Consider the following 13,319-nt stretch of genomic DNA (forward strand, 5'->3'; position numbering starts at 1 on the left):
GTTGTTTGGACCTGCTCTAAAATTTTCTGACTTAGTTTCATGTAGATGGAAGGGTCTCCATCTAGGCAAAAGTGTACACACAGTCTTTAAATGTGCACAATACAATGCCAAGTTAAATATTATAAATATGGATCACTCACTAACCAGTTGCAAAGAGCATCCTCACTTGCAACACTCAGCAGATTTCTTAATCTTGAACTGACATAACATAACACAGCTTTATTCCTCGAAATCCCAGAATGGCGAGGGTAGGCACGCTCCCTCTGGCCTGACTATTCAGGCCCCAGAGGACAAGCAGTGATTCCAGGCCTACTGGTCCACTGTAGGGAGCAGCATATAGTGAGGAGGGTCCAACTGAGAAGGCCAAGGAGACCGTGAAATGGCAGAGGAAACAGGTGCATAGAAATGAGCCTCTCTTGTGCCACCTGCCAGTATCACAAAATCTAGGCCATGACTGCATTTCTTCTGGGTCAGGAGCTGGGATAGAGGGGAAATGTGAGGAAGTAGGTATGCTCTGAGTACCTCAGAACCGAACTGGAGTTTGGGCCAAATTCTTCCCACATCTTCCAGAGGCAAAGAGGCCCAGATAGCATGTGAACTCCATATTGCTCTGCAGTTTCCAGCAAAACTAGAGATTAGGTCAGCATTATGTGAAAGAGTCTAGGTAATATGGAAATTACTCATATCCTGGTTGGTTCTAGAAGTTCCATCCAAGCACTGAGTCAGTCTGCCAGAAAGAAACATATATGGAAGGAAAAAAAGAAACAACCTAGAAGCATCAGGTTGGATGACTACAAAAATGCCTTTAAGAAACTAAGTTTTATTTTTGAAGGCTAATTTAAGAAAAAAATAATTATATGTAACATCAACTTCTAGAATCTCAAAAACTCTCATGCCGCTAGTAGAGAATATGTTTTTGAGTATCTCCTACCTAAGGACCCAAATTATAAAACGTTCTTATCATGCTAGAAAAAGTTTCTTTCCATCAAGGGCAGTTGTGATATTTTTGTCCAACAATAGAATTCCTTAACCCATCAAGTCTTTGGGGTTTTTTTTATTACCCTTATCAGAAAACTTGAATAAAATTTCAGATTTACATTAAAACTATGATTTTCCACTATGTGCCAGGAGCTGCGCAGGCTGTTCACATGCTCCTCATGCGTGTGAACAACACTGACAGGATGTGTATAATCTTGGCGTTTTTAGTCCAAGGGAGAAAGAGTCACAAAATGGATCCAATGGTGACCCCATCAACCGAAGGGCTAAGGCAGTTCATCCTTGGCAACTCAAAGGTACACATATAGAAACTGAAATAACCAAAAGGCAATTGCATTCTTTACTTAAGATTTCAAAGGACATAAAAGGGAATATAATTCAGAATCCACAGATATGTATTTCAAAAGGTGCTTCTCTCCTTTCCAAATTCTTCAAACCCCCATAGCTCCAGAGCCTCATTCATACCAAAAGCCCAAATTTCCTTTCCATTCCCAGAACCATGAAGCTTTTTTCCCTTTCTTCTAGCATTAACCATACAGTTCATATTAGCTTCTCTCTCAGTAAGCAAGAAGGAATCTCTATTCCTTAGGAGGAGAAAAAATAGGTGATAATGGGCAAGCACCTAACAGATTCTCTTTAACAAGCAGGGGGTGGAGGAGTGGAGGGAAGGCTATAAATACTACCCTTGGATAATTTTTGTCGGGCTATATAATTACAATTGTGAGAGTATACTGGGGAGGTAAGGTTACTGATTTAGCATAATGGTCAGGAAAGATCCCTCTTACGAAGTGACATTTAAAACCAAGATCAACAGGATACAGAACAGGAGGAAAGGCCATCCTGGGTAGGGAAGCCTCAAAGGTGGTTGCCTGAGGCCTGTGCATTCTCCAGGAACTGAAATCCACTCAATCTAACCACCGTAAAATGAGCACAGGTAAGACTGATAGGAGATTGGCCGGAAAGACAGGCAGGATAAAATCACGAAGGGCCTTTAGGTCCTGGCAAGAAACTGGAGATTATATCTATTGCAATAAATAGCCAATGAAGGGTTTGAAGGAGGCCAGGCCACAAATGGATCACCCTGGATGCTTCCTGAAGAGCAGACTGGTAAGGAGGGGGCAAGGAAGACAGAAGCTCAGTAGAGATGTGAAAGGCTTAAACCAGGGAGGTGAACATGAAGATCGCAACCAAGTGGTCAGATTCAATCTGCAGTGATTGGTGAGAAACTGACCACAGGCTGAGGGAGAAAGGCACTTCCTGGACTTCCATCTATTTACACTTCAGCAAATGGGATTGGGAGGAAGATATTATTCAGCTAGAAACACCCAAGAGTTCAGTCTTTAAATTCAATCCGTTATATATTAACTAAAAATTATTATATTTATAAATTACAGTATTTAAATTCAATTGCAATAGCTCCCTCATTGTTATATGCTCAGGGCTTCCAATAATATCTGGCAACAAGGCAAGTGTTCAGTAAGTACTTGGGAGAATGAATGTAATTTCCTCCAGTAATTATCTCTATGATATTCAAACTATCTGAGCAATATCTTTAAACAAATTTTATGTTTTTTAAATTGTTTGATAAAATATAATTTCATATTTAAAATGTGAAAAACATACTCATTGCTTTTATAATACAAACTACAGAAGGTAAATTTCAAGAAAGTATTCTTATCTAGTAGATCCTGAGTGTGAGGAAAAGGCTTTGAAACATTGTTCTGTTTGACCTCTGATGATTTAAATTTTTCTTTTTAATTCTGTGGCATGTGTGCTTTTTATGGTGAGTGACCTCAAATTCCTTCTGGAAGTAAATGGGGGGAATAAATTAGAAACACTGTGGCTCAGATCAAATGCAATTTGTGGAGTTTAATAGCTAGATTCCTGGGATCCCTGGGTGGCGCAGCGGTTTGGCGCCTGCCTTTGGCCCAGGGCGCGATCCCGGAGACCCGGGATCGAATCCCACGTCGGGCTCCCGGTGTATGGAGCCTGCTTCTCCCTCTGCCTATGTCTCTGCCTCTCTCTCTCTGTGACTATCATAAATAAATAAAAATTAAAAAAAAAAAAAAAAAAATAGCTAGATTCCTGCCCCGGGCCCCACCCTAGCTAGAGAGCAGTCCTTTAGCAGTTCCAGGTTCATCCTAGGAAACAAAGTTCAGGGCCTGTCCTTCCAGATGTCCAACATGACAATGCCACCTGGTCCCAGAGTCCCTTCCTGGCTCTATAATTTCCACATCCCCTTCTCCTACTCTTCTCCCAACAACCACAGTCTTTGCATTTAACACTTAGCAACAAATTGTTAACTTAGCAATTAGCCCTAACTATCCTGGGCTAATCTTTGAGCACAGGTTAGTATCTCTCTGTTATTCTTCCTAAGAAAACCATGCAGCACTGTGCCATTATGGCACACAATGAAGGAAGCTTAGACAGTGGGAATAATGCTAATGCATCTTCCAAGAGACCTTCTTTATTCAAGGGATTTATATACATTGTTAAAATTTCAAGAACTGAGTCAAGTCAGTCAGATTAAATTCCAGCCAAGGGAACCTTTCAGTTGCCTTCAGTAAACACTACAGAGGCTGGTTCCGAAACTACCACTCTACCACTTTCTACCATTTGTAATGCTTCCCCTCACCATTTTACTTTTTCTTTCTTTAAAATGCCTTCCTAGTCTATTATTCAATCTATTTATTTCATATTTTACCCAACTTTGACTTATTTCTGGAACAGTTAAAGAAACTGCATGATCTTCAGGTTTTAGTTACAGTGAGGGGGATAGAGGGGACCAGAAAAAGAAAATCTGACTCTAGTCTTAAATAACAGGATTTGAGTCCAGTTGCTTATTTTAGCACCTTCATGGATAAAGAAATTGCTATGAACTGAGATCCTGAACTCTATTATAAATTATATAGCCATGAAGTTGTACAAATTTGCTAAAACACTCCCATGATTGCTAGTTTCTGGAGCTACAAAATGGGTATAACAATGTTTATCAATTTAAATCAAACAGGAGAACTCATAAAAACAACACTGGATACAGGGGGTTGGGGGAAAACATATCCATAAGCTTCCTGACAATATTTTGAACATTGCTATAGGCACTCACACCCACATTCTCCTGTATCATTACAAAAACTAGCTAAAGCTAATAAAAATATTTGCCATCTTACTTCACAGAAAAATAAAACTAAATGGAATTGTGAGACAGTGACAAAAGCACTTTTGGAAATAAATTAAGAATAAGCAACGTGGAATGCCCGGGTGTCTCAGTGGTCAAGCGTCTGCCATCGGCCCAGGGCATAACCCTGGGGTCCTGGGATCGAGTCCTGCATCAGACTCCCTGTATAGGACCTGCTTCTCCCTCTGCCTATGTCTCTGCCTCTCTCTCTCTCTCTCTCTCTGTCTCTCATGAATAAATAAATAATTTTTTTTAAAAAAAGAAGCAACATATATGCATTCATCTCTTAAAGATGTTAAATACATTCTTCACAGCGGAGTCCCCCAGAACTATGGTTCCCAGCCTTATTTGGTTCAGTAACCATTTCAACAACCTCAAGCAATCCATCCTGCTACCAATTCTCACAGGAGAAAAAGGAAAAAAAAAAGTTGTTCTCCCTGCCCTATCCAAGTGGGTCACTGCTGCTTTTCTCTTTGTTCAGCCTTTCTAACAGAGGTTTGCCAAATTCTGACATGGTTCACTGCATATTTTAAATGCTGGAAGTGGTTATGGCCAAAGAAGGTCAGAGAACATGGCTACTGAGCAGGGGTGGGGATGTGCCCGGCAAAGACACAGGCTGAAATTTAGGTCACCTCTGGGGAGATGATACACATTTACTGGGTACTTACTGTTTATTGGTATTCATGCTTTTCTATGGTCTTTTTTAATGTTCTAAATTAAAAGCGGTATTTTAAACATCTTAAAGGTGATTTGCAATTTTTTTAAAATAAAAATGATCCAATCATCCTATAAACAGCAGAACTGCCATCTTCTGTAAATAGACCTGGCAAGCATTTCATCAGTCTTAAAATATCACCTCCCCTGATTTCCCACCACCCTCCCACCAATGCCTCCCTTTCTTTCTCTGAGTTCCTTAAAGCAACACTCCAGAACGCTCAAGAGGACCTGTGTGTCCCATGTTAGTGCTAAAGACACTGGCAGAAACCAGCGTGGGGAGGTACCCGAGGCTTACTGTTGTTCATGGGCTGTCAGGAATGCTGCTGGACTTCTTAGTTTTCTTTTATTCTCCCTGGCTTATAGAATAAGGGTACTAGAACTTTAGATAATGGATAAAATAGCAAAATTTGAACCACAGGTAACATCGTAAGCTTCAGAACTCACCTAGATTATCCTATTTTCCTGAACACAAGACAAGCAGGAGCTGTCTTACTAAGCAGGGCTTTCCTGCATAACAAGCCTCAAAAAAGAGGGGAGGAAATAAAATAATGGAATATTCTGATGCTTGAGTAAAATCCTGACTAATTTTACTTTGCCATAATTGGCATAATCCCTGCTTATAGAAGCCCTCAACTTCGACTTTGAGCAATTCTCAAAAAAGGTACTTCCACCCTCTCACCATCTGCATGGGCAGTCAATGGAATTCTGAAATACAAACAGCCACTTGGAGGTTTAATTATATTGGTGAGGTGCCTCGAAGATGCTCAAAGATTAAGAATCCCGGTTTCCCTATGCGTGGTACAGCCATCTTTCTTATGGTGAAACAATTTCAATCCACCCATACTCCCATAGGTATACAGCTATAAAGCAGTGACTAGTAGTTGTCTACAAGTGCAAATTTCTCCTTTCTTCCATAAGACAACTTTGATTCTCAGCCAAGCACTATCCTGCCTGGAATAAAGATTGTATTTGCTAGGTTCCCTGTGACAGATGTGGCCACATGACCAAGTTCCAGTCAGTATTATGTAACAGAAGTTTGTGGTGTTATCTGTCTGCAAAGGATGCTTAAAAGTGAGGGGTCACCTTCTGCTGCCTAGGATACGGAGTTTATAACGAGCTCCAGGGCTACCTTGGACAACAAAGTGACAAATCTTGAGTACAGAAGCCAAATGCTGATAATGGACAGCAAAGACCTGAGCCTGGGTCCCTGAGGATACCCAGTGAGCCACCAGGCTACCCCTCATCTACCTACCCCAGATTTTTTTTTAACACAAAAGAGATAAAAGCATCCATATTATTAAATCTCTGGTATCCAGTGTAAAGCGGTTTGATTTATGGCAACTGCACAAAATGTTAACTGACATGCTTAACATACAGTCTAAGGAGCCTGCATGCTCTGGATAAGAAATGTAACTTCCTTCCTCTGCAGAAATTTTTTCACTCACCTACAGATAATATAGCCAAAGAGAACCCATAAGAAAATACTAGCTTAACATCATTCCCACAAGAGCAAAGGCCTGAGATCAGCCCTGCCTTTGCCCACTGTCACCAACCCCTGGTAGACAAGCCTACCACTTGAAACCTCATTAAAACAGCACCCTAGGTTTATGATGTAGCCCACCACCCATAAGACACTGGGCCGATGCCACCAACTTCATCATTCAGGCCCCACCCAGGGGACCTGTAGTGTAGCTGTGGCATCAATGCACACATCTGCTAACCTCTTGTTTCACCATTGTGACCAATAATAATACATTATACGGGCTATAATGGTATACTGGGATGGTGCCTTCAGATTTTGCAAGTCCTCATGAGTACAAGAAGATCCTAAATATAAAACAATATTAGTAATAGTGCTAACAATAAATATCACCTATTGTTCAACACCATGTGACTGCTGGTGTACCACTTGGCGAGCACTCTGCCCGAAACATATTATCTGGAATTCAAAATATTATTATCCTTATTTTACAGAGGAGGAAACCAAGGCTCTGAGAGATAATGAATTTAGGTGAGACTATGCAGCCAACTCACGGCAGTGGTTCTTGCTGAATCCAGAATTGTCTAAGAGCTTAAAACTATTTTAGCAGCACAATCATTCCTCTTTAAATGTTAGATAAAATAATCTCAAGAAAATCTGTTTTTCTCACTTCAGAACTACACTAAAACATTCTAATCTTGCCCCCATTTTATATTAACATGAGCATTTCTTAACAAAGCAAAAGAAGAAATGAAACAAACAAAAAGTCTGATAGAATTTGTCCACAAATGGTAAATAGTGCTAGAATACAAATGAAACAAATCACAAAAGTGTTGGTTGGGTTTTTTTTTTTTTTTTTTTTTTTTTGGTTTCTTTTTCTTCTGAATTTCACCTCTGCTAACAGTTTCAATTTCAGGGTGACCTCCAAGTTTTCATAATAAGGGTCACTATGCACCTTTTAATCCCAAAATATCAAAACATCAAAACTAAAACGAAACCCCTATAAGAATATGTTCTTGTGTACTTGTGTAATTACATCTCTTTATGCTATTCTCTTTGAAATAGGTCTGACTTATTTCTACATCTTTCTCGAGCTTCCACTTTAATAAAAGGAAAGAACACTGAAAGAAATCAAGCCCTTCAAACATTCACTGAATACATCAAGCATTTATCTAGGACCCAAACCATAAATGAGCTAAAAAAACAAATGAGGGGAGGAAACGCATCTTTCTATTAAGATCTGTATATGCATGAAGGTGTAGGCTTGTGAGCTATTTCTAATTCAACGAGCTACATAAAATACAGTAATTATATCAAAAGTTTATCATTAAGAATAGTGAATATTTTCACAGGCTGCAGAAAGCTAAAGAATTACAACATGCTCAGGAGGAGAAAGTCAAACAGAAGGTTAGAGCTCCCTCTGTCTTTTTCTTGAAGAAATTTGCCACGACCTCCCTCCCATGTTGCCTGGCCAAGGTCCCAGGCAGAGCCACAGGCCCCCAGGCCCAGTGTCTCCCCGACTCCGCACACGCTGCGAGCACTGGGGCACATTTACTCAGAGTTCATTATTCGTAAGAGATTTCAGTAGTAGAAAAGAGCACTTTGAAAAGCAGGAATACTCACAAAGCCATTTCAAACTGTTCCAGCCATTTTTTCTTTAAGTCTTTTGTTTTGCAATAAAATTCCAACCCATTCTGTCCTTGGGTGTGGATGAGGTAGAAGCCGTAAGACCACTGCGGAAATTCAGTCTCGGGTTAGCAGGTCCCGTCAGTAACATCGTGCTTCCTAATTCCCTAACCCACCCCACAGGCACCCACAAACCACTCCTAACATCATCGGCATTCAAGCTACGATCAGATTTCTGTAGTCCACGTCGCATCTCTAGCAGCTCTGAGGCCACATGCATCATGCGAATGCCATGAAGGCACCGGAGATGATCACTGTCAGTGGTGGCCCTGTCCAATTATTTCTCACAGAGGCTTGTTCCTAACCAATTTCTAGAAAGACAAAACACCTGCATCGATAAGCCCTCTCACATTAATGCATGAGCATACTTTCCTTGAATATTCAAAGCTATGAGTAAAATATAGTAATTAATTTTCAAAAATTCACCTTTTTATTTTCTTTATCGGTCGTAGGATTGTTGGCTATTTTATACTGCTGAAGATCTATTATTTCCTTCATTTCATAGTTATCGCCTTTTCTTTTACATACAATCACTGCCAAATCAAATAAGAAGATATGCCTAAGAATGAGAGAGAGAGAGAGAAAGAGATTTAAAATGGTTTGGAAGCATGGATGTTAACTTTTCCTTGGTAAAATCTAATTAAACCGACCAAATATTTTTTTCTTGGAATGAAAAACAAAGGCAGTGTTGCACACAGAAAAGAATGAACTGTACATACCCTGGCGCTACCCTTTACTGAATGAATGGCCTTAGTCTACCTTAGTTTCATTAAAAAAAATATGCAAAATTATAGTAAGAATATGCACAATACAGAGTTTCTGTAAGGAACAACTGAGATAAGCCACAAAGTGTCCATGAGCAATTATCTTTTTTTTTTTTTTTAGTTTAAAAGCCAAAACATTTACAGAATAGTAATGACAACAATAGCAGTTAACTTCTGATGTTTCTAGGAGTCGGCCAGAATGTGTTGAGAAGTGTCCATCCCTTTCATAAAGATGACTCACTTAATTTAAATCCTCAGGACCATCTGCTGAGGTATTTTTTTCATCCTCATTTTATTGGGGAGGAAACTGAGGATTAAAAAAGTTAAGTAATTTGCTCAAGGCCATAGGGCTAGTGAGATGAAGAGCAGGATTCACACCCAGATCTAACTGGAACCTGCACTTTTACCCTCTATGTTGCTCCGCATGATTTTATGGACCACCTGAAATGCAAATTGAACAGCGTATGAGCAAAATGTAAACTAGAAAAATTTTGCTTATCTTTATGGGTTAACTGTTAAAAACAATGTAACTGGAGAAAAACAAACCTTGTAATCCTATCGTTCAACACTAATATTTTTTATCTTTTCAAAAATTCTCAGTAATTAACATGTATGCATTTTAAAATAATGATAAAGACAATGATACATTCACACAGCTCTAGTCCTGGCATCATTTTCAAAGACTTCTTTCCTGGAGATGCTAAAAAGGATTTGGATCTCCTGGGAGCTACCTGTAGAGTCTGGGTATCAAGTTGGAAGCAAAAGCTGACACTGCCCCCTGCTGGCTCACTTTCTCGCTCCAAAGGTTCCAGAAAATGGCCAGTTTAATCAAATGAATCAGATTAGCAATCCTATGTATATAATTTGGGATACCAGGCTAAACTCACTAACCTGAACTTCCCTCAAGAAAATATCATGAAATTTTCCCCACTTAAGACTTCCTTCTTAGGACATCTCGTATTTTTTAGCTGTTTTCAAATGTATCCCAAAAAGAGAAATCTAAAACAATTGTGTTATCTATTACTTTATCTCTACTCTCATTTTAATGTGTCCCTTGGAGCCTCAGCTGACATTCTGTTTGTCATATCCCTTTAAGAACTTAGACAAATCAACAGATACCAGAACAGAGAAGAAAAGACCTAACATATCTATTGGAAAATTTTTAGAAAACCATAGGTTGGTGTGTCTCCTTATTTTTCATCCTCTGTTTCCCTCCTTTGTCCTAAGAGAATTGTTTTCTCAATCTTCTGATACCACTTATTCTGAAAATCAGTATTTGCTCCTCTTTTCTTACCTTTCCTGCTTCGTATGCTTGTCTAGAGTAGTTATTCGAATTTCACCATCTCCCTGAGGTCGTCCAAAAAGCAAAACTGGTTGGTTCTAAAATATAAAACTTACATGTGTCAGTTTTTTGTAATCATGTAAAAATAAATAAATATTAGCGAGGATATTTGCTAGGGACAGCTACCTTATTACACTACAGACTTTATCATTTTACATTTTTAGCACACATACCCTAAAAAGCTCAGGTCTACATGATACACTTTTGAAAACAGTCTGTCCTTGGACATCCTTGGGAGTATACTGAGAACATTAATTAATTTTACTTATAACCTGAAGCGGGAAGCTACCAAAAGCAAGAATTAACTGGAAGAATTCAAATCACAACAGTTACAGCAACTAACACTTACTGATCACCCACCGTGTGCCAGACACATTAGTAGATATAGGGCAAAATAACCCCGGCCTAGTGGGGGAAAAATATTCACAGAAGTATATAATTATAAATGTGCAATAGCCATGAAGAAAGAGTACAGGAAACATGCATGTTTCCAGGCGCTTAATTTGGTCTAGGAAGTCAAGGATAGCTTCCTTGAGCTAAGATCTCAAGAATGAAAAGTATGACTTAATGGTTAAAAATAATGAACCATTTCCCCAGAGGCTGGCAATAAAAAAATAATAATAATAAGTATTTATGAACACCTACTGTACAAGGTGCTAATGGGAAAAAGAATTGACTGAAAATTATCATTAACATCTAGGAAATTATATTCTAATAAAGGAAACAGCTATGTAATTAACCGTACTGCATGAAAGTATAAAAATAGACATTCTCTATCAAGGTCCCCAAGATGTATTTTACAAAATAGAAAACTCCATCCTAAAATTCATAAGGAATCTCAAGGAACTCTTAATAGGTCAAACAACAGGCAAACAACTCGAAAAAGAACAAAGTTGGGGTCTTAGTCCTCCTGATTTCAATACTTATTACAGAACTATAGTCATTAAAACAGTGTGGCATTTGCATAAAGACAGACTTTTAGACCAATGGAACAGAACACCTGGAAATAGTTCCTCATATATATGGTCACAGGATTTTTGAAACTAGTACTAAGACCATTCAGGGGGATGGAACAGCCTTTTCAACAAATAATTCTGTGGAAACTGGATATGCACAGGCAAAAGAATGAAGTTGGAACCTTACCTTATGCAATATACCAAGCTGATTAAAGAGCTAAAAATATTAAACTCTTATATGAAAACACAAGGGAAAAGCTCTGTGACATTGGACTTAACAACGATTTCTTTTCTTAGATATAACATGAAAGCACTGTCAACAAAAGAACAGTAATTCGAAATTGATCAAAATTAAATCTTTTATGCAAAAGATACTATCAACAAAGTGAAAAGGCAACCTATAGAATGGCAGAGAACACTTTCAAACAAAACGTGTGATAAGAATTGGTATCCAGAATATAGAAAGAGCCCTAAAACTCAACAACAACAAAAGCAAGCAATCCTGATTCAAAAATAGGCAAAGGAATTGAATAGAGACTTCTCCAGAAAGATATACAAATGGCCAAAAAAGCATATGAAAAGATATTCAATATTCCTAATCATTAGGGAAAACCATAATAGACACTGCTTTGTACCCATTTGGATGGATATTTTTTTTTTAGAAAGAAGAAGAAAGAAAAGAAAAAGTGTTAGCGAGGATGTGGAGATACTAGAACTTCTGTGATTGCTGGTGGGAATGTGAAATGGAGCAGTCACTGTGGAAAACAATACAGCCAGTCCTCAAAAAATTAAACCTAGAATTACCATACAATCCAGCAATTCCATTTCTGGGTACATAACCAAAAGAAGTGAAAGCAGGGACTCAAGCATGTATTTGCAGACTCACATTCATAGCAGCATTATTCACAATAGCCAAAAGGGGGGAAGAAACCCAAGTGTCCATCAACAGATAGATAATCAAAATGTGTATATACAATCAACGTTAAATTTTAAAGCCTTAAAAAGGAAATTCTTTTAAAAAAAAATGAAATACATGCTACAAGGATGTATACTGAAGACATTATGCTAAATAAAATATGCCAGTTACAAAAGGTCAAATATTACATGATTCCATTTATTTTTTTTTAAGAGTTTATTTATTTATTCATGACGGGGGGGGGGGGGGGTAGAGACACAGGCAGAGGGAGAAGCAGGCTCCATGCAGGGAACCCAATGTGGGACTCGATCATGGTTCTCTAGGATCACACCCCGGGCCGAAGGCGGCACTAAACCACTGAGCCACCAGGGCTGCCCTACATGATTCCATTTATACAAGGTACCTAGAGAAGTTCACAAAGACACAAGTAAAATGGTGGTTGTCAGGGGCGGGGAGGAAGGGGGAATGGAGAGTAAGTGTTGAATGAGTAAAGCTTCATTTTTACAAGATAAAGACAGTTCTGGAGATGGACGGTGGTGTCAGCTGCCCAGCTACATGAATGGATTTAATGTCACAAAACTGTACATTTAAAACTGGCAAATGTCATATATAGTTTACCACACACACGCACACACCATGCTAAACAGCTATCCAGGTAATATGTTAAGGAATTATGAAGGGAAAGTAATAATGAGAGATCAGGGAAAGAATTATTTTAGTTGGACCTTGAAGGAATTTGCTAGAAAATAATGGGAAGACATTCTAGGCTTTGACAATTTATCATCAAAGGCAGAATGATAAAAATGTGTGGCAAATTAGAGACCTTACAACACAGCAGGAGACCTGCAAAGTCAAGTACATGGGCAGGTACTAGCTGGATGAGTTCAGGAAAGTAGCTTAAGTCCAAATCACCAAGGGCTTTAAATATCATGCTGAATCCCAAAGGCAACAGCAAATGTTGACAAGGTTGGAAAGAGAATGAATCGCAAAGTCCATTTGGAAATGCAACTTTGTGAAGGAATGACTGGAGGCTTCTGTGACTGGAAAGGCGGCAGATGGGGTCCTGGAAGGGGGATGTGACTGTACATGTGAAAAGAAACAGGCTCAAGATATTCCAGAGAAGGCAGCAATAAAATTGCTCGACCAAGAAAAGTATCTTTCCTTCAAACGGGCATCTCTATTTTCACTGCCCACAGCTCCATCCAGGCCTCCACCAACTTTCTTAAGACCACCGCCTCAACAACTTGTTGACTAGCCTGCCTGCTAAAAGGGTTTTCTTGAAAT

The 13,319-nt window shown here is 38.9% G+C and overlaps 1 protein-coding gene across 4 annotated transcripts in view; it reads right to left on the reverse strand.

The window, feature by feature from the left end:
* VAV3 (vav guanine nucleotide exchange factor 3) overlaps positions 1–13,319 on the reverse strand; it is a 352,243-nt gene that overhangs the window by 160,736 nt on the left and 178,188 nt on the right. For all 4 annotated transcript variants that reach the window (XM_072834756.1, XM_072834755.1, XM_072834754.1 and 1 more), the window contains exons 13-15: positions 10,116–10,201; positions 8,484–8,616; positions 7,995–8,104 (exon numbers count right to left, since the gene is read on the reverse strand). In XM_072834756.1, coding sequence (XP_072690857.1) covers positions 7,995–8,104; positions 8,484–8,616; positions 10,116–10,201 — 329 coding nt within the window. The remainder of the gene's footprint in view (positions 1–7,994; positions 8,105–8,483; positions 8,617–10,115; positions 10,202–13,319) is intronic.

This window comes from Canis lupus, chromosome 8 (genome assembly GCF_048164855.1).
Source record: "Canis lupus baileyi chromosome 8, mCanLup2.hap1, whole genome shotgun sequence".
NCBI lineage: Eukaryota > Metazoa > Chordata > Mammalia > Carnivora > Canidae > Canis > Canis lupus.